The 19111-nt window shown below is 43.1% G+C and overlaps 1 protein-coding gene across 1 annotated transcript in view; it reads right to left on the bottom strand.

The window, feature by feature from the left end:
* SORCS3 (sortilin related VPS10 domain containing receptor 3) overlaps positions 1–18501 on the bottom strand; it is an 812800-nt gene extending 794299 nt beyond the window's left edge. Inside the window, exon 1 of the mRNA XM_073553075.1 lies at positions 17418–18501. Within this exon, the coding sequence (XP_073409176.1) occupies positions 17418–18047 (630 nt within the window). The 5' untranslated portion in view covers positions 18048–18501. The remainder of the gene's footprint in view (positions 1–17417) is intronic.
* Between the last annotated feature and the right edge of the window lie 610 nt (positions 18502–19111).

The raw sequence follows: 19111 nt of genomic DNA, 5'->3' as shown, positions 1-19111 counted from the left end.
GTGCCAGAGAGTGACCAGACTGTAGTAATATCGTCATATAGTGCCAAAACTGACCAGAATGTAGTAATATCGTCATATAGTGCCAGACAGTGAGCAGAGTGTAGTAATATCGTCATATAGTGCCAAAAAGTGACCAGAATGTAGTAATATCGTCATATAGTGCCAAAACTGACCAGAGTGTAGTAATATCGTCATATAGTGCCAGAGAGTGACCAGAGTGTAGTAATATCGTCATATAGTGCCAAAAAGTGACCAGAATGTAGTAATATCGTCATATAGTGCCAGAGAGTGAGCAGTGTAGCAATATCGTCATCTAGTGCCAAAACTGACCAGAGTGTAGTAATATCGTCATATAGTGCCAGAGAGTGACCAGAGTGTAGTAATATCGCCATATAGTGTTAAAACTTACCAGAATGTAGTAATATCGTCATATAGCGCCAGAGAGTGACCAGAGTGTAGTAATATCGTCATATAGTGCCAAAACTGACCAGAATGTAGTAATTTCGTCATATAGTGCCAGAGAGTGACCAGAGTGTAGTAATATCGTCATATAGTGCCAAAGTGACCAGAATGTAGTAATATCGTGATATAGTGCCAAAGTGACCAGAATGTAGTAATATCGTGATATAGTGCCAAAACTGACCAGAATGTAGTAATATCGTCATATAGTGCCAGAGTGTAGTAATATAGTCATCTAGTGCCAAAACTGACCAGAGTGTAGTAATATCGTCATCTAGTGCCAAAACTGACCAGAGTGTAGTAATATCGTCATATAGTGCCAGAGAGTGACCAGATTGTAGTAATATCGCCATATAGTGTCAAAACTGACCAGAATGTAGTAATATCGTCATATAGTGCCAGAGAGTGACCAGAGTGTAGTAATATCGTCATATAGTGCCAAAACTGACCAGAATGTAGTAATATCGTCATACAGTGCCAGAGAGTGACCAGAGTGTAGTAATATCGTCATATAGTGCAAAAAAAGTGACCAGAGTGTAGTAATATCGTCATATAGTGCCAAAGTGACCAGAATGTAGTAATATCGTCATATAGTGCCAAAGTGACCAGAATGTAGTAATATCGTCATATAGTGCCAAAACTGACCAGAATGTAGTAATATCGTCATATAGTGCCAGAGTATAGTAATATCGTCATCTAGTGCCAAAACTGACCAGAGTGTAGTAATATCGTCATCTAGTGCCAAAACTGACCAGAGTGTAGTAATATCGTCATATAGTGCCAAAACTGACCAGAGTGTAGTAATATCGTCATATAGTGCCAGAGAGTGACCAGAGTGTAGTAATATCGTCATAAAGTGCCAAAACTGACCAGAATGTAGTAATATCGTCATACAGTGCCAGAGAGTGACCAGAGTGTAGTAATATCGTCATATAGTGCCAAAAAAGTGACCAGAGTGTAGTAATATCGTCATATAGTGCCAAAGTGACCAGAATGTAGTAATATCGTGATATAGTGCCAAAGTGACCAGAATGTAGTAATATCGTCATATAGTGCCAAAACTGACCAGAATGTAGTAATATCGTCATATAGTGCCAGAGTGTAGTAATATCGTCATCTAGTGCCAAAACTGACCAGAGTGTAGTAATATCGTCATCTAGTGCCAGAGTGTAGTAATATCGTCATATAGTGCCAGAGAGTGACCAGAGTGTAGTAATACCGTCATATAGTGCCAAAACTGACCAGAGTGTAGTAATATCGTCATATAGTGCCAGAAAGTGACCAGAGTGTAGTAATATCGTCATATAGTGCCAAAAGTGACCAGAGTGTAGTAATATCGTCATATAGTGCCAAAAAAGTGACCAGAGTGTAGTAATATCGTCATATAGTGCCAAAGTGACCAGAGTGTAGTAATATCGTCATATAGTGCCAAAGTGACCAGAGTGTAGTAATATCGTCATATAGTGCCAAAGTGACCAGAATGTAGTAATATCGTCATATAGTGCCAAAGTGACCAGAATGTAGTAATATCGTCATATAGTGCCAAAACTGACCAGAATGTAGTAATATCGTCATATAGTGCCAGAGTGTAGTAATATCGTCATCTAGTGCCAAAACTGACCAGAGTGTAGTAATATCGTCATCTAGTGCCAAAACTGACCAGAGTGTAGTAATATCGTCATATAGTGCCAAAACTGACCAGAGTGTAGTAATATCGTCATATAGTGCCAGAGAGTGACCAGAGTGTAGTAATATCGCCATATAGTGTCAAAACTGACCAGAATGTAGTAATATCGTCATATAGTGCCAGAGTGTAGTAATATCGTCATCTAGTGCCAAAACTGACCAGAGTGTAGTAATATCGTCATATAGTGCCAAAACTGACCAGAGTGTAGTAATATCGTCATATAGTGCCAAAACTGACCAGAGTGTAGTAATATCGTCATATATATGTTGTATATCTCATTGAATGTACTTCTTGCTCAATTCAATATGTAGGTTGTACAACTTGTCCTCTCAAACAGCGAATACGCAGACATATGTCTGATACTTTAAATCCTTCTGCAGTGAATGTTTCTGCAGTCTCGAGGCACTTTATTACTATTCATAATAGGTGCCTCGATTCTCTCACATTCACTGGCATTGAAAAGGTCTACAAACCAGTCAGGGGAGGGGACCATCGTAGAAAGATTCTCAATCGAGAGTCTTTCTGGATTTATAAATTGGGCACTAGAATACCGCATGGTATGAACAAGAGGAGAGATCTAATCATGCAGTATTCTTAGGTATCTCTTTCTCTTGTTCATGCCATTCAAATGTGTGGTCTTTTTTTTTTTTTTGATTAAGCCCTTTCAGGGTGAAACGCGTAGGATAGTGCTCCACCCAATATGCCTCTTTATGTTGTTTTTACTTGATGGTAAGGAGATTTTATATTTTCAATAAAGCAATTGTTATTTTATCTCCTGGAGACGCTGGAAAATCTTTTTCTATGTTGTGCATGCAATATCGTCATATAGTGCCAGAGAGTGACCAGAGTGTAGTAATATCGTCATATAGTGCCAGAGAGTGACCAGAGTGTAGTAATATCGTCATATAGTGCCAGAGAGTGACCAGAGTGTAGTAATACCGTCATATAGTGCCAAAAGTGACCAGAGTGTAGTAATATCGTCATATAGTGCCAAAAAGTGACCAGAGTGTAGTAATATCGTCATATAGTGCCAAAACTGACCAGAGTGTAGTAATATCGTCATATAGTGCCAGCGAGTGACCAGAGTGTAGTAATATCGTCATATAGTGCCAAAACTGACCAGAATGTAGTAATATCGTCATCTAGTGCCAAAACTGACCAGAGTGTAGTAATATCGTCATATAGTGCCAAAAAGTGACCAGAATGTAGTAATATCGTCATATAGTGCCAAAACTGACCAGAATTTAGTAATATCGTCATCTAGTGCCAAAACTGACCAGAGTGTAGTAATATCGTCATATAGTGTCAGAGAGTGACCAGAGTGTAGTAATATCGTCATATAGTGCCAGAGTGTAGTAATATCGTCATATAGTGCCAGAGAGTGACCAGAGTGTAGTAATACCGTCATATAGTGCCAAAACTGACCAGAGTGTAGTAATATCGTCATATAGTGCCAGAAAGTGACCAGAGTGTAGTAATATCGTCATATAGTGCCAAAAGTGACCAGAGTGTAGTAATATCGTCATATAGTGCCAAAAAGTGACCAGAGTGTAGTAATATCGTCATATAGTGCCAAAACTGACCAGAGTGTAGTAATATCGTCATATAGTGCCAGAGAGTGACCAGAGTGTAGTAATATCGTCATATAGTGCCAAAACTGACCAGAATGTAGTAATATCGTCATCTAGTGCCAAAACTGACCAGAGTGTAGTAATATCGTCATATAGTGCCAAAAAGTGACCAGAATGTAGTAATATCGTCATATAGTGCCAAAACTGACCAGAATTTAGTAATATCGTCATCTAGTGCCAAAACTGACCAGAGTGTAGTAATATCGTCATATAGTGCCAGAGAGTGACCAGAGTGTAGTAATATCGTCATATAGTGCCAAAAGTGACCAGAGTGTAGTAATATCGTCATATAGTGCCAGAGTGTAGTAATATCGTCATATAGTGCCAGAGAGTGACCAGAGTGTAGTAATACCGTCATATAGTGCCAAAACTGACCAGAGTGTAGTAATATCGTCATATAGTGCCAGAAAGTGACCAGAGTGTAGTAATATCGTCATATAGTGCCAAAAGTGACCAGAGTGTAGTAATATCGTCATATAGTGCCAAAAAGTGACCAGAGTGTAGTAATATCGTCATATAGTGCCAAAACTGACCAGAGTGTAGTAATATCGTCATATAGTGCCAGAGAGTGACCAGAGTGTAGTAATATCGTCATATAGTGCCAAAACTGACCAGAATGTAGTAATATCGTCATCTAGTGCCAAAACTGACCAGAGTGTAGTAATATCGTCATATAGTGCCAGAGAGTGACCAGAGTGTAGTAATATCGTCATATAGTGCCAAAAAGTGACCAGAATGTAGTAATATCGTCAAATAGTGCCAGAGTGTAGTAATATCGTCATATAGTGCCAGAGAGTGACCAGAGTGTAGTAATACCGTCATATAGTGCCAAAACTGACCAGAGTGTAGTAATATCATCATATAGTGCCAGAAAGTGACCAGAGTGTAGTAATATCGTCATATAGTGCCAAAAGTGACCAGAGTGTAGTAATATCGTCATATAGTGCCAAAAAGTGACCAGAGTGTAGTAATATCGTCATATAGTGCCAAAACTGACCAGAGTGTAGTAATATCGTCATATAGTGCCAGAGAGTGACCAGAGTGTAGTAATATCGTCATATAGTGCCAAAACTGACCAGAATGTAGTAATATCGTCATCTAGTGCCAAAACTGACCAGAGTGTAGTAATATCGTCATATAGTGCCAAAAAGTGACCAGAATGTAGTAATATCGTCATATAGTGCCAAAACTGACCAGAATTTAGTAATATCGTCATCTAGTGCCAAAACTGACCAGAGTGTAGTAATATCGTCATATAGTGCCAAAAGTGACCAGAGTGTAGTAATATCGTCATATAGTGCCAAAAAGTGACCAGAGTGTAGTAATATCGTCATATAGTGCCAAAACTGACCAGAGTGTAGTAATATCGTCATATAGTGCCAGAGAGTGACCAGAATGTAGTAATATCGTCATATAGTGCCAGAGAGTGACCAGAGTGTAGTAATATCGTCATATAGTGCCAGAGAGTGACCAGAGTGTAGTAATATCGTCATATAGTGCCAAAAAGTGACCAGAATGTAGTAATATCGTCATATAGTGCCAGAGAGTGACCAGAGTGTAGTAATATCGTCATATAGTGCCAAAAAGTGACCAGAATGTAGTAATATCGTCATATAGTGCCAGAGAGTGACCAGAGTGTAGTAATATCGTCATATAGTGCCAAAACTGACCAGAGTGTAGTAATATCGTCATATAGTGCCAGAGAGTGACCAGAGTGTAGTAATATCGTCATATAGTGCCAAAACTGACCAGAATTTAGTAATATCGTCATCTAGTGCCAAAACTGACCAGAGTGTAGTAATATCGTCATATAGTGCCAAAAGTGACCAGAGTGTAGTAATATCGTCATATAGTGCCAAAAAGTGACCAGAGTGTAGTAATATCGTCATATAGTGCCAAAACTGACCAGAGTGTAGTAATATCGTCATATAGTGCCAAAACTGACCAGAGTGTAGTAATATCGTCATATAGTGCCAAAGAGTGACCCGAGTGTAGTAATATCGTCATCTAGTGCCAAAACTGACCATAGTGTAGTAATATCGTCATATAGTGAAAGAGAGTGACCAGAGTGTAGTAATATCGTCATATAGTGCCAGAGAGTGACCAGAGTGTAGTAATATCGTCATCTAGTGCCAAAACTGACCATAGTGTAGTAATATCGTCATATAGTGCCAGAGAGTGACCAGAGTGTAGTAATATCGTCATATAGTGCCAAAAGTGACCAGAGTGTAGTAATATCGTCATATAGTGCCAAAAAGTGACGAGTGTAGTAATATCGTCATATAGTGCCAAAACTGACCAGAGTGTAGTAATATTGTCATATAGTGCCAGAGAGTGACCAGAATGTAGTAATATCGTCATATAGTGCCAGAGAGTGACCAGAGTGTAGTAATATCATCATACAGTGCCAAAACTGACCAGAGTGTAGTAATATCGTCATATAGTGCCAGAGAGTGACCAGAGTGTAGTAATATCGTCATATAGTGCCAAAACTGACCAGAGTGTAGTAATATCGTCATATAGTGCCAAAGAGTGACCAGAGTGTAGTAATATCGTCATATAGTGCCAAAACTGACCAGAATTTAGTAATATCGTCATATAGTGCCAAAACTGACCAGAGTGTAGTAATATCGTCATATAGTGCCAAAGAGTGACCAGAGTGTAGTAATATCGTCATCTAGTGCCAAAACTGACCATAGTGTCGTAATATTGTCATATAGTGCCAGAGAGTGACCAGAGTGTAGTAATATCGTCATATAGTGCCAGAGAGTGACCAGAGTGTAGTAATATCGTCATCTAGTGCCAAAACTGACCATAGTGTAGTAATATCGTCATATAGTGCCAGAGAGTGACCAGAGTGTAGTAATATCGTCATATAGTGCCAAAAGTGACCAGAGTGTAGTAATATCGTCATATAGTGCCAAAAAGTGACGAGTGTAGTAATATCGTCATATAGTGCCAAAACTGACCAGAGTGTAGTAATATTGTCATATAGTGCCAGAGAGTGACCAGAATGTAGTAATATCGTCATATAGTGCCAGAGAGTGACCAGAGTGTAGTAATATCATCATACAGTGCCAAAACTGACCAGAGTGTAGTAATATCGTCATATAGTGCCAGAGAGTGACCAGAGTGTAGTAATATCGTCATATAGTGCCAAAACTGACCAGAGTGTAGTAATATCGTCATATAGTGCCAAAGAGTGACCAGAGTGTAGTAATATCGTCATATAGTGCCAAAGAGTGACCAGAGTGTAGTAATATCGTCATATAGTGCCAGAGAGTGACCAGAGTGTAGTAATATCGTCATATACTGAAATAGTGACAAGAGAGTAGTCGTCATATAGTGCCAGAAAGTGATCAAAGCAATAGCGTCATATAGAAATATTCAAAATACATTCAATATCTGAGACTAAATAAAGGTTTTTAATAAATAATTAGATTTCATTATATATAAAATAAGATATATAATTGACAGCTCATTATAATAAAGTGTGATGCTGACTGAACAGTCATGATAATAAGGCTGTGTGCACACTTTGCATCTTTGGTGAGTTTTTTCCAGCGTGTCTGTCAGGAACACCGCACTGAACTTGCTCACTGAGCCAGCGCGCGTGTCCTGAGTAAAGCGAACTGTGCTCAGAGATACCTGTGGAGCGGGCAGCAGCTGAGTAGATGTGTACTTCAGAACAGCAGGACCTGAAGCATGTGACTGCTGGGGGCGTGGCCTAAACTCCACAGAGCTAGGAGCTGCAAAACAATTCCTAGCAGGGTAACCACGAGACAAAGTTACCAAGGGGCATAGACAGGGAGAATAGTCAGGACGTAGCCAATGAGTCACACACAGAGATAGCTGCAAGGTACAAGAGGGGCGAGCAGAGAGTAGTCAGATCACAGACAATGAGTCATACACAGAGAGGGAAGCGCAGTACAGAATCAACAGGCAAACTCACAACGGGGAACAGAACCGGGTCAGAACCATATAAACAAGCTATAACAACAAACAGGCACACAGGGGTCAGCACACTAGGCCAAAGGCAAAAGTATAAGAGTATGTGCACACGTTGCGGAATTTTCCGGGCAGAATCTGCATCTTTTGGCAGAATCCGCAGGTCAAAATCCGCGCGTTTTTTATGCGAATTTATTGCGTATTTCGCCTGTGTTTTTACACCTGCGGATTCCTATAATGGAATGGGTGTAAAAACGCTGCGGAATCTGCACAAAGAATTTACTTTCTGCTAAAGAAAAAAAATGCCGCATTTCCACTCGGATTTTTCCACAGCATGTGCACAGAGGTGTTTTTTTTCCCATAGAATAACACTGCACTGTAAATCACTAGCGGATATGCAGCAAATCCGCAACGTGTGCACATACGCCACTATAAGGGTATCTAAGCCTCTATCTCTGGATGACCTCTGTCAATGCTAAACTCATTGAGAAACCAGAAATTGTAGGAAATGGGTAAAATAAGAGAAACCCGCACTCCTGGAGCGTCACTCCATGACTGGTCGGGGATCGGCAAACATGGCTGCTGCAAAAGCCTCAAAAAGGGAAAAAGAAAACAGTTTAGTTATGTCCCTGATGTGCATCTCCAAACCTCGAAGTTCCAGTCCAGAAGTACAATATGCCCTTAAAGGGTATGGGCCAAGTTTGGAGGTTCTGCCCTCTCCATAGGGCAAGGGGGACATTTCCAATCTCTTGGGGTCCGAGTGCTCCAAGCCCTGTATGAATGGAGAGGAGGTCGAGCATGCGCACCGTGACAACCTTCAACAGCCCCATAGGGAATGAATAATGAGGTGGTCGTGTGCTCAACCTCCACTTCATTCAGGCAGGGCTCGTCAACGCCCCATTCTCAGGATCAGTGGGGGTCCCAGCAGTCAGACCCCCAGCGCATGGGAATCCTATAGGGCCACAACATTATCAAGCTAAAATGAGCTGGGGAGGAACATTCATCAAATGTCACAAAATCCCAGCATCATTTCTGCCAACAAGAAACCGTCTTTTGTGACTTGGCTTTGCTGAAAGAGGCACCGAGTTGGCAGAAATTGAAAATGACACCGTGTTCCAAAAAATGTTCTAAAAGTTTGGCGCAAATTTATAGCACCAAGTCATGATGACAGAGGGAAGTGATTACGAGGGGACTCGGTACAATCTCGCTTTCTTCTGTCTTTGTTGCCTTCGTTTGGGCCAAATTTAACAAAGTGTCGCACTGTGTTTGATGCACTTCACATCTCAAGATCCAAAATATATCCTCCCCCAACAATTAGAAAGTGTTGATATCATTGTCACCAATCCATTATTTAAAAAAGGCGTAAAAAAAAATAAATAAATAAATAAATAAAAATAAATACACATTCAATTCAGTCCTAAAATATCCTGAGCAGCGTTCAATATTCTGTTGCCTGATTTTTGGAAACAGTCAGCAAAAGTTTTTCAGCCCCTAGGATCCAGTAGAAGACTGACTGTTCCTACATCAGGTTAATGGACAGTGCCCCCCACAGCCCAGATCACCGCGGACAGGCAGCCGGTGACCTTATAGCCCATATATCTCCAGTACAAGGTAGAGTAAGGAGGCACGCTGAGAGTTGTAGTTCCCTAACAGTAGGAGAACCACAAGCTGCAGCAAATAATCTCTAGATTGTGACAGGGCGGCTGACAGCGGATGTGAATCACCGCGGATAGAAAGTTTTCCCGATTCTAAATTACACCTATTTCCACCTTAATAACAGGCTGAAAATAGCGACTTTCGTATCTCGTTTTTCTATCGTAAAAAAAAAAACTACGCACATCACTTGGTGGAACAAACGTAATTACACAGTGAATTCAGAGCAGCGCTCAGCACCGGCACGGAGGAACAGTGAGAAGATTATCGGAGATGTTCAAGATGATATTCGCTGTGAGGAAGGCGCAAATCGTCAGTGGAAAGGCAGCGGGGAGGACTGGACCATCGGCATCCTGTGCAAGGACGGACCGACCGACCGGCAGACGGTGGGGTGGACATGACATCGGTGCAGCGGCACAGTGGCCCAAGTAGTAAGGGGCCACTATCACCTCCAGAGCAGCAAGTGGCTCCTGTACCCAGACACATTACTGGACTGTAAAGGGCCCATGCATTGCTCTTACACAAAGGTCCTCTCCTGTCCGTGCCCACCACTGGATGGATAGAAAAGAAATACAATCGTTCAATACAAGATTCCATACAAAAACCTGGTGTTTATTGGCCCATGTGAACAGGTGGCATCATTTCAGCGCAAGTGCAAGCGAGCCTTTGTCAAACCAAAATGTTGGCCCCCTGTTCACATGGGCCAGTAAATACACATACATTTACCATAGGTTACTGAGTTGCAAAATGTATGCTGGCACTATATACCTGCAGTCTATAACTCCACTATATACATGCCCTACATACCTGCTCTATAGACATATATACTGTATATCTGCACTATATACATGTACTATATACCGGCACTATATGCCTGCACTATATACATACACTATATACATGTACTATATACCTGCACTATATATACCTACACTATACACCTATATATACACATGCACAATATATCTACACTATGTACCTGCACTATATACCTATACATACAGTATCTGCACTATATGACTGCACTATATACCTATGTATACATGTACTATATACCTGCACTATATATACCTGCACAATATATCTACACTATATACCTATACATATCTGCACTATATGACTGCACTATATACCTATATACCTACACTATATACCTGCAGTATATAACTCCACTATGCACATGCACTACATACCTGCTCTATAGACATATATTCTGTATATCTGCACTATATACATGTACTATATACCGGCACTATATGCCTGCACTATATACATGTACTATATACCTGCACTATATATACCCACACTATACACCTATATATACCTGCACAATATATCTACACTATATACCTATACATATCTGCACTATATGACTGCACTATATACATACACTATATACCTGCTCTATAGACATATATACTATATATCTGCACTATATACATGTACTATATACCGGCACTATATGCCTGCACTATATACCTATGTATACATGTACTATATACCTGCACTATATATACCCACACTATACACCTATATATACCTGCACTATATATACCTGCACAATATATCTACACTATATACCTATACATATCTGCACTATATGACTGCACTATATACATACACTATATACCTATGTATACATGTACTATATACCTGAACTATATACCTATACATATCTGCACTATATGACTGCACTATATACCTGCAGTATATAACTCCACTATATACATGCACTACATACCTGCTCTATAGACATATATTCTGTATATCTGCACTATATACATGTACCATATACCAGCACTACATGCCTGCACTATATACATACACTATATAACTGCACCATATACAAGTACTATATAAGAAAAAAAACAAAAACAGGCAGAGATGCTTACCTGTATAGACAGGCCTCAATCCAAATGCACTATCAGGGTGTAGCGGACCCAAGTAAAACGGCAGCTGCACAGGTGCAATAATACCTAATGAAACAGCCAGCCTACCATCAGGGATTGGCCGTGTGGCACACCAGTGCAAAAAAATATAGACATATATACTGTATATCTGCACTATATACATGTACCAGCACTACATGCCTCCACTATATACATACACTATATAACTGCACCATATAACTGCACTACATACCTGGACTATATATACCTACACTATATACCTATATATACCTGCACTATATATCTATACTATGTACCTGCACTATATACCTATACATATCTGCACTATATAACTGTACTATATATACCTAGACTATATACGCTATGTCCCCCAGTATGTGCTCAGAAGCGTATTAGATCCGCTGGAGTGCCTGTGGTCACAGCAGGACGCCTGTGAGTCACAAAGCAGAATAAAAGTGAGTGTGAACTTGGTCAAGTTATGTGACCAAGGAATTGTTCAGGAAAACCAGGTATGGGCTTTTGTTTTTCAAACGGACTGCAGGAAGGAAGTGGGGCCGGTCCGTTTACTGCAGCCCGGATCTTACCAGTGGCTCATGGCCCCAGAATCTAGGAAAGAGGGAAAAACAAGCCCTGCGGGATTGTTAGGTGTGTCAGTGTTGGAGTTTGCAACCTGCGGAGCTGTCGGCTCTGCAAAAAGGCTCCGTCTGTGTGAGGAAACACAAGGCCAAGCAGAGCAAACTCCTGGCACCCCTCTGCCTGATATGGTGGTGCAGTTGCCCTGAGCACCCAGACATTATTTGACTGTCTTGTCTCCCGGCTGCAATCCGGAGGATATCATTTTGGTGCTTCTACTTTGTGAGTACTCTGAATATTAAAGAGACTTTTGCCTTTGGAACTTTATTGTGGTCACTGCCTCCTCACTGCATAAGTGTGTTACACCTGCACTCTACTGTATACCTGTACTATATACTTGCACTTTTCCTTTTGATACGTCATTTTTTTTCCACATAGATACTCTACATGAATAGAACAAAAGCTAGAATGACAGACGGACGGACGGTAACACTCAGATATACATATAATGACTGACGTCATCGGACAGCTCCACATGAAAATATTTTGGGTGTTGATACTTTCCACCTCTGAGAATAGTTCTTTAAAACCTGTCCTCTCCTGTCGTGTCCTCTCCTGTACTATACTGTCCTCTCCTCCCTTAGCTCCCGCTCTTCTCTTGTGCTGCACACATTCTGTGTCTCTCCCTCTCACCAGCAGATGCTGAGACTGTAAAAACCCATAACACAGAGTCCTCACCAGTGACAGCCGCAGGCAGAGCTGCCATGTTAGGCCTCTTTCACACTTCAGTTTTTTGTGTCAGTTACAATCCGCCAAAAAGGCGTAGAAGCGGATCCGTTCTTAACTGATGTGAACGGATGCCACAGGATCCGTTTCTGGACGGATCCGCAAAATGAGGAAATTTAAAGGAACCGCTGGCCGGGAATGAGAGAGAGAGAGAATTTTTTTTTTTTTCTGTCCGGCACCCAGACAGAATTTCGGGTTAAATCAGTGTCTGGAGGATCCGCCGGCCAAAAAAACGTTGCAAGCTCCGTTTGGAAATCTTTGAGGATGTAAACGGACAGCAACATTATGGCGGATCCTCACAAAAACAGATGCAACGGACAGCAATCCGTCAAAATCCGCCAATAATGGAAGTCAATGGGGAAAAAAACGGATCCGCAAAAAAAAATTGCGGATCCGTTTTTTTCAAAACCTGGCGGATTGTGACTGATTGTAAAAAACGGAAGTGTGAAAGAGGCCTTAGTGAGCGGCCAGATGAGGACGCTCTTCTGACCCCCCCCCCCCCCCCACTATAGTCTACCTGCTACCAACACCTCCGGTACTATTGGCCTATTTTAGGCTCCCTATACCTTAAGCATTTAGAGCGTAATCTCCAGGGCCAAGGTGTCCCTCATATAACAACACTTTCCAGAAATAAAATAACCAAAACTTTTACAATCATTTTGCAGAACTTGCAGGTAGAAATATAATACAAGATCAGTAATGTATGTGCACAGGTGAACTCCTCCAGCAGAATAGTGAGTGCAGCTCTGGAGTATAATACAGGATGTAACTCAGGATCAGTAATGTATGTATACAGTGACTCCACCAGCAGAATAGTGAGTGCAGCTCTGGAGTATAATACAGGATGTAACTCAGGATCATTAATGTAATGTATGTACACAGTGACTACACCAGCAGAATAGTGAGTGCAGCTCTGGAGTATAATACAGGATGTAACTCAGGATCAGTAATGTATGTACACAGTGACTCCACCAGCAGAATAGTGAGTGCAGCTCTGGAGTATAATACAGGAGGTAACTCAGGATCAGTAATGTATGTACACAGTGACTCCACCAGCAGAATAGTGAGTGCAGCTCTGGAGTATAATACAGGAGGTAACTCAGGATCAGTAATGTAATGTATGTACACAGTGACTGCACCAGCAGAATAGTGAGTGCAGCTCTGGAGTATAATACAGGATGTAACTCAGGATCAGTAATGTAATGTATGTACACAGTGACTGCACCAGCAGAATAGTGAGTGCAGCTCTGAGGTATAATACAGGATGTAACTCAGGATCAGTAATGTAATGTATGTACACAGTGACTGCACCAGCAGAATAGTGAGTGCAGCTCTGGGGTATAATACAGGATGTAACTCAGGTCCAGTAATGTATGTACACAGTGACTGCACCAGCAGAATAGTGAGTGCAGCTCTGGGGTATAATACATGATGTAACTCAGGTTCAGTAATGTAATGTATGTACACAGTGACTGCACCAGCAGAATAGTGAGTGCAGCTTTGGGGTATAATACAGGAGGTAACGCAGGATCAGTACAGGGTCAGTAGATACTTTTCCGTTATAGTAAGATATGGGCATTGATGATCTATCTTGCTGATCAGTGGAAAACACAACCAATGTTTCCTCATTTACCAGTGCATTTATCTGTGTTTTCTGTAACTATAGATGAAATGGAAATATAAGAGAGACTACATACAGGGACATTACGTTCACTGGTTACTGAAAATGATTATGTAAGGGAATACCTTATCTTATCTTCTATGAGAGAACAATTGAGGCTCATTTCTCATGGATAGATAGAATGCGGCTCTCTGGCTCCTGAACCCCAGATCTGCCTTCATCTAGTAACACTGGTCCTCATACAAATATCCTCATAACTGATAGAATTCGCCTCTCAGTAATCTGAATGGCTGGTGGCAAATAGGAAACTCATCCTTCTAGAGAAGAGATTCAGAAGAGGCCGGAGATCCATCAGGCCATAAAGTATCAGTTTATATCAGCGTAATTCATTATCTCACTGGTTATCTCTCCGTTAGAGCAGGGCGGCGAAACATTCCGGAGTACGGGAAGATTTTACATTCTTCATGACAAATCATACAAATCTGACTTGGCTTTTTCACCTTTGGTGCCATGTCTGTGTTAGCGTCAGTCTTTACTGTCCTGGAATTACATTTGCTCTACATCCATGGCTCGAATGACTGCTCAAAGATGAAAAATGCCCACATTCCACATCGCTGTCCTTAAAACAAGACATTATTATTTGTACCATAAACAGAAGTTTTGGTGCCAAGAGTTCATTACCGGTGACATTGGCTGAGCTATTGGGGGTGATAGGAACAATATTGAGAAGAGACCCCCCCCTTAAGGAGGCAGCAACAAGTAGGAGAAAAGAATATACAGTACAGGCCAAAAGTTTGGACACCCTTTGTTGCCAATGGTACCATTCTCCTGTAGTTTGAATACTGTTGACCCAGCATGCTCAGATGGACCTAGTGACACTTTCCAATAAAACACCTGACAGCCGTGTCGTAGCTCAGCTATGATGAAGATCCCATCGATAACATCTGGATTTGCACCTAATGACTTTAGTTCATGAAAAACACATGTACTGTGTATATATATATTATATATATATATAATGTAAAAATAAACAAACAAATAAAATAACACAATAAAAATAATAGCGTGTCATAAAAAAAAACCAGATGGAAAAAAATAATCATGAAGAAAATCTGTAAAATCCCACAGTATCTGAACTAAGTCTTTGTGCCACAATCCCAGCCTGCCTCCGTATCTAGCGGAGGAGATGATGGGTGGAGTGGTGGACAGTCACATAACACCTACGAGCCATGGAAACCCTCGGCTACAGCGAGAGGTCCAGCACTAATGCACAGAAGACACAAAGTGGTGACATTTCCATCCTCAGGAAAAGTAAAAAAAAAAAGATAAAAATGTTTCCATTCTTAACTGTGTAACATTTATATATTTTAATATTTCTTGATTTGTTTTTCATGCCTCTTTTACGCTTTTTAATTTTAAGATTTCATGATTTTTTTATGCCTCCAAACATGAATAATATCATAATTTAAATGCAGTAATAAATTTACAAAATATTTGAAAATTGTGGTTTTAGACATTTCTAGAGATTTTATATCACTTCCTGCACAAAATAATAAATGAACCGTTACCAAAATGACATTTTATAAGATTTTAGTTTCAGTAATTGAGGAATATGGGACGGGGGGATTACACTAGAGTGAGATACAAGGATGGTGAAAGCTGCCAGGCGAGTGATGGACAGGCGCCTGCCATAGACTTCAGCTGCCAACACTACATGATAGAGACCGGACTCGTATAAACCCCTGTTCACACTCATCCAAACCCAACCTAGATATTGCACCTTTATGGGAATGTGACTTTTCCTTTAAGATTACAATGACCACAGTGGGACCATTGGTCCAGCCTCCTCTCCAAATGCTATAAAGGGGTCTCACATATCCCCTCCATTTCTAGCCTGAGAATACAGGACAGAGTCTTATTTAAATGAAGAAATGACATAAATATTGTCTCCAAAATTGGATAAAATCCCACATCAGGACAATAGGAATGAATCAAAGGGCTAATCTACCTAGAATTACAGCATATCACATGAACACACAGCAGAATGATTTACAACATGGATTTTCTTTTTTTTTTTTTATTCCCTACAAATGTAATTCTGTAAAAATAGAGATTTCAAGGGCGCCACCTGCTGGTAGATTTAGTATATCGCAGTCCCAAAAAAAAAAAATAAATAAAGTGCAACACTCGCAGGACAATGCAGTTTCTACTGTAGAAAAAATGCATCTGGTTAATCAGGGAGACTGGGACCCCCTGATGTCTGTGGAGGGTCTTTCTAGCTACGAATATTCTGATAGAATAATCCAGAGCCTTAATTAACCCATTCACACACCCACAGTGACATTTGATTGCAGTTATATGTTGCATGGCTGCAGTCTGGCTTTGCAGACAATAAGGAGTTAAATGGCAGATCGCCTCCTAATGCTATGGTAGACTATACAGCCTTGGTATCAGACAGCGTTAACCCCTTACTCCCTGCATTGATAAGCCCCATCCCCCCCCCTCCCCAAATCAATGGGCACAGGCATGGTGGCGAGCTCTCTCCCCTGAGGACAATGTCATGTCTGTAGGGTCTCTCTGAACTTGGGAGGAAACAGCGATGGGTTAAAGCTATAAATCAGCCAGGGCTGTGAATGGTCAGACATTGGCACTCCAGGCACATCCAGAAGGCAGAGCAGACATAAAGGGGAGCTCTGGGCTCCATACAGGCTACTGGCAACACCTGAGAGCACACAGAAGGATCCATGGATGGAACCAAGCCCTAGGGGGTCATGCTGGGAGAAGTAGTTCCCAGATAGCCCGGTTTAGGCACCACTAGTCCCAGCAAGCCCACTTGCAATAATCACATATGAAGAGCGCAGACAGCTCCTTTATATAGACACAGATTCCATAGATTCCCAGCTATGACCCTATAGAGGTTTGGAGTGAAACTTGCAACAAGGGTAACAAGATGGATGGAAATGGGTCTGGATCCTCCAGCATGTTGGCCCTAAGGAGGGGTCCTCACAATGCCCCCCAGTCCCAGGTCCCCAGTCCTCACACTGCCCCCCAGTCCCAGGTCCCCAGTCCTCACACTGCCCCCCAGTCCCAGGTCCCCAGTCCTCACACTGCTGCTATGCCCCCCAGTCCCAGGTCTCCACAGTACTCACACTGCTGTTGTGCCCCCCGGTCCAGTGCACCATGGCTTGGTTATGAGCCGAGTCTCCAGTCAGGGGGAAGCTGCTGCTGCTCAGCCTCATCTCCTCCATCCTGGCTCGGTTAAACCTTCCATCTTCCTTGGACCCCTTACTCTCAGATCTTCTGATCTTCTGCCCCTCCATAGGGAAGCTGGTGAGAGGGTCCTCCTCACTGGGGTCAGAAGGCAGCAAGATCTCCTTGCCAAGTCTGCCCACCCCAGATTGGTCTCTCCTCACCCTGGTCCACCACCTTCTGCTCTCACCCCCAATATGAGCAGCTCTGGGGTCTTTCCTGGTGGGGTGTAACGTTGACTCCTGGATGTCAGAGCCTGGGTTGAGGTCTCCTCCTGGCTCCTGGGGTTGGAGGACTTCTCGCCTTTCTCCCTCATCATCTCCCCTTGAGTTCTGGAGAACTTCCCTCAGCACCCTTGGGTGCCCCATGTCTCCCCTTAGTAATCCACGATCCCTGTGCTGGATCCGGGTGTGACAGTGTCTGCAGGTGATGTCCCCACTGGTGGAAGAGGCACAGAGCAGATAGATCCACAGGCATAATCCCACCAGGCTGGAGGAGGGCAGAGCCAGGCTTCTGGGGGGCTCCATCATGATGGTCCTGGGGTCCCTTTCTCTGCCCAGCTCAGTCTCATCTACGGCTGCAGCCTGTTGTCACTGGGAAGAAAGGGAAAATCAGCCGAAAAGTGCTGGGAGATGTGGTGAAGTGAAGTGAGCCCCCCACATGGAGAGCAACCGAAGCCAAGAGTCCGGAGCCCCGACAGGAGCCAGTCAGGGCGATTCAGAAGCCGCCATCCCTCCGCCGGAGCAGCTTCACACCCTGCGGCAGCTCCAGCTGCGGATCGCGGGCGGCACAGGAGACTTCACAGGGGGCTCATCAGAGAGCTGAATGGGGGCTGTGTGCGGGGGTCCTGCAGGCTGCAGACAGCTCCTCATCCCACCCACAGACAGCAGCTGCCGCCACAGAGCTGAGAGGATGTGATCAGCCAGATGGAGAAGGTGCGAGAGTCAGAGTCCTCCTCAATAGCTGCTGTCATCACTGAGAGCAAGACTCAGAGGAGGAGGACCACCCCCAGCATGGAGGGGAGCAGGAGCACCCCCAGCATGGAGGGGAGCAGGAGCACCCCCAGCATGGAGGGGAGCAGGAGCACCACCAGCATGGAGGGGATCAGGAGCACCCCCAGCATGGAGGGGAGCAGGAGCACCACCAGCATGGAGGGGAGCAGAGACCACCCCCAGCATGGAGGGGAGCAGGAGCACCCCCAGCATGGAGGGGAGCAGGAGCACCACCAGCATGGAGGGGAGCAGAGACCACCCCCAGCATGGAGGGGAGCAGAGACCACCCCCAGCATGGAGGGGAGCAGAGACCACCCCCAGCATGGAGGGGAGCAGGAGCACCCCCAGCATGGAGGGGAGCAGAGACCACCCCCAGCATGGAGGGGAGCAGAGACCACCCCCAGCATGGAGGGGAGCAGGAGCACCACCAGCATGGAGGGGAGCAGAGACCACCCCCAGCATGGAGGGGAGCAGGAGCACCCCCAGCATGGAGGGGAGCAGGAGCACCCCCAGCATGGAGGGGAGCAGAGACCACCCCCAGCATGGAGGGGAGCAGAGACCACCCCCAGCATGGAGGGGAGCAGGAGCACCACCAGCATGGA

This window comes from Dendrobates tinctorius, unplaced genomic scaffold (assembly GCF_039654945.1).
Source record: "Dendrobates tinctorius isolate UK_male_01 unplaced genomic scaffold, ASM3965494v1 ptg000196l, whole genome shotgun sequence".
NCBI classification, from domain to species: domain Eukaryota; kingdom Metazoa; phylum Chordata; class Amphibia; order Anura; family Dendrobatidae; genus Dendrobates; species Dendrobates tinctorius.
This window is presented reverse-complemented; position numbering and strand designations above follow the sequence as displayed.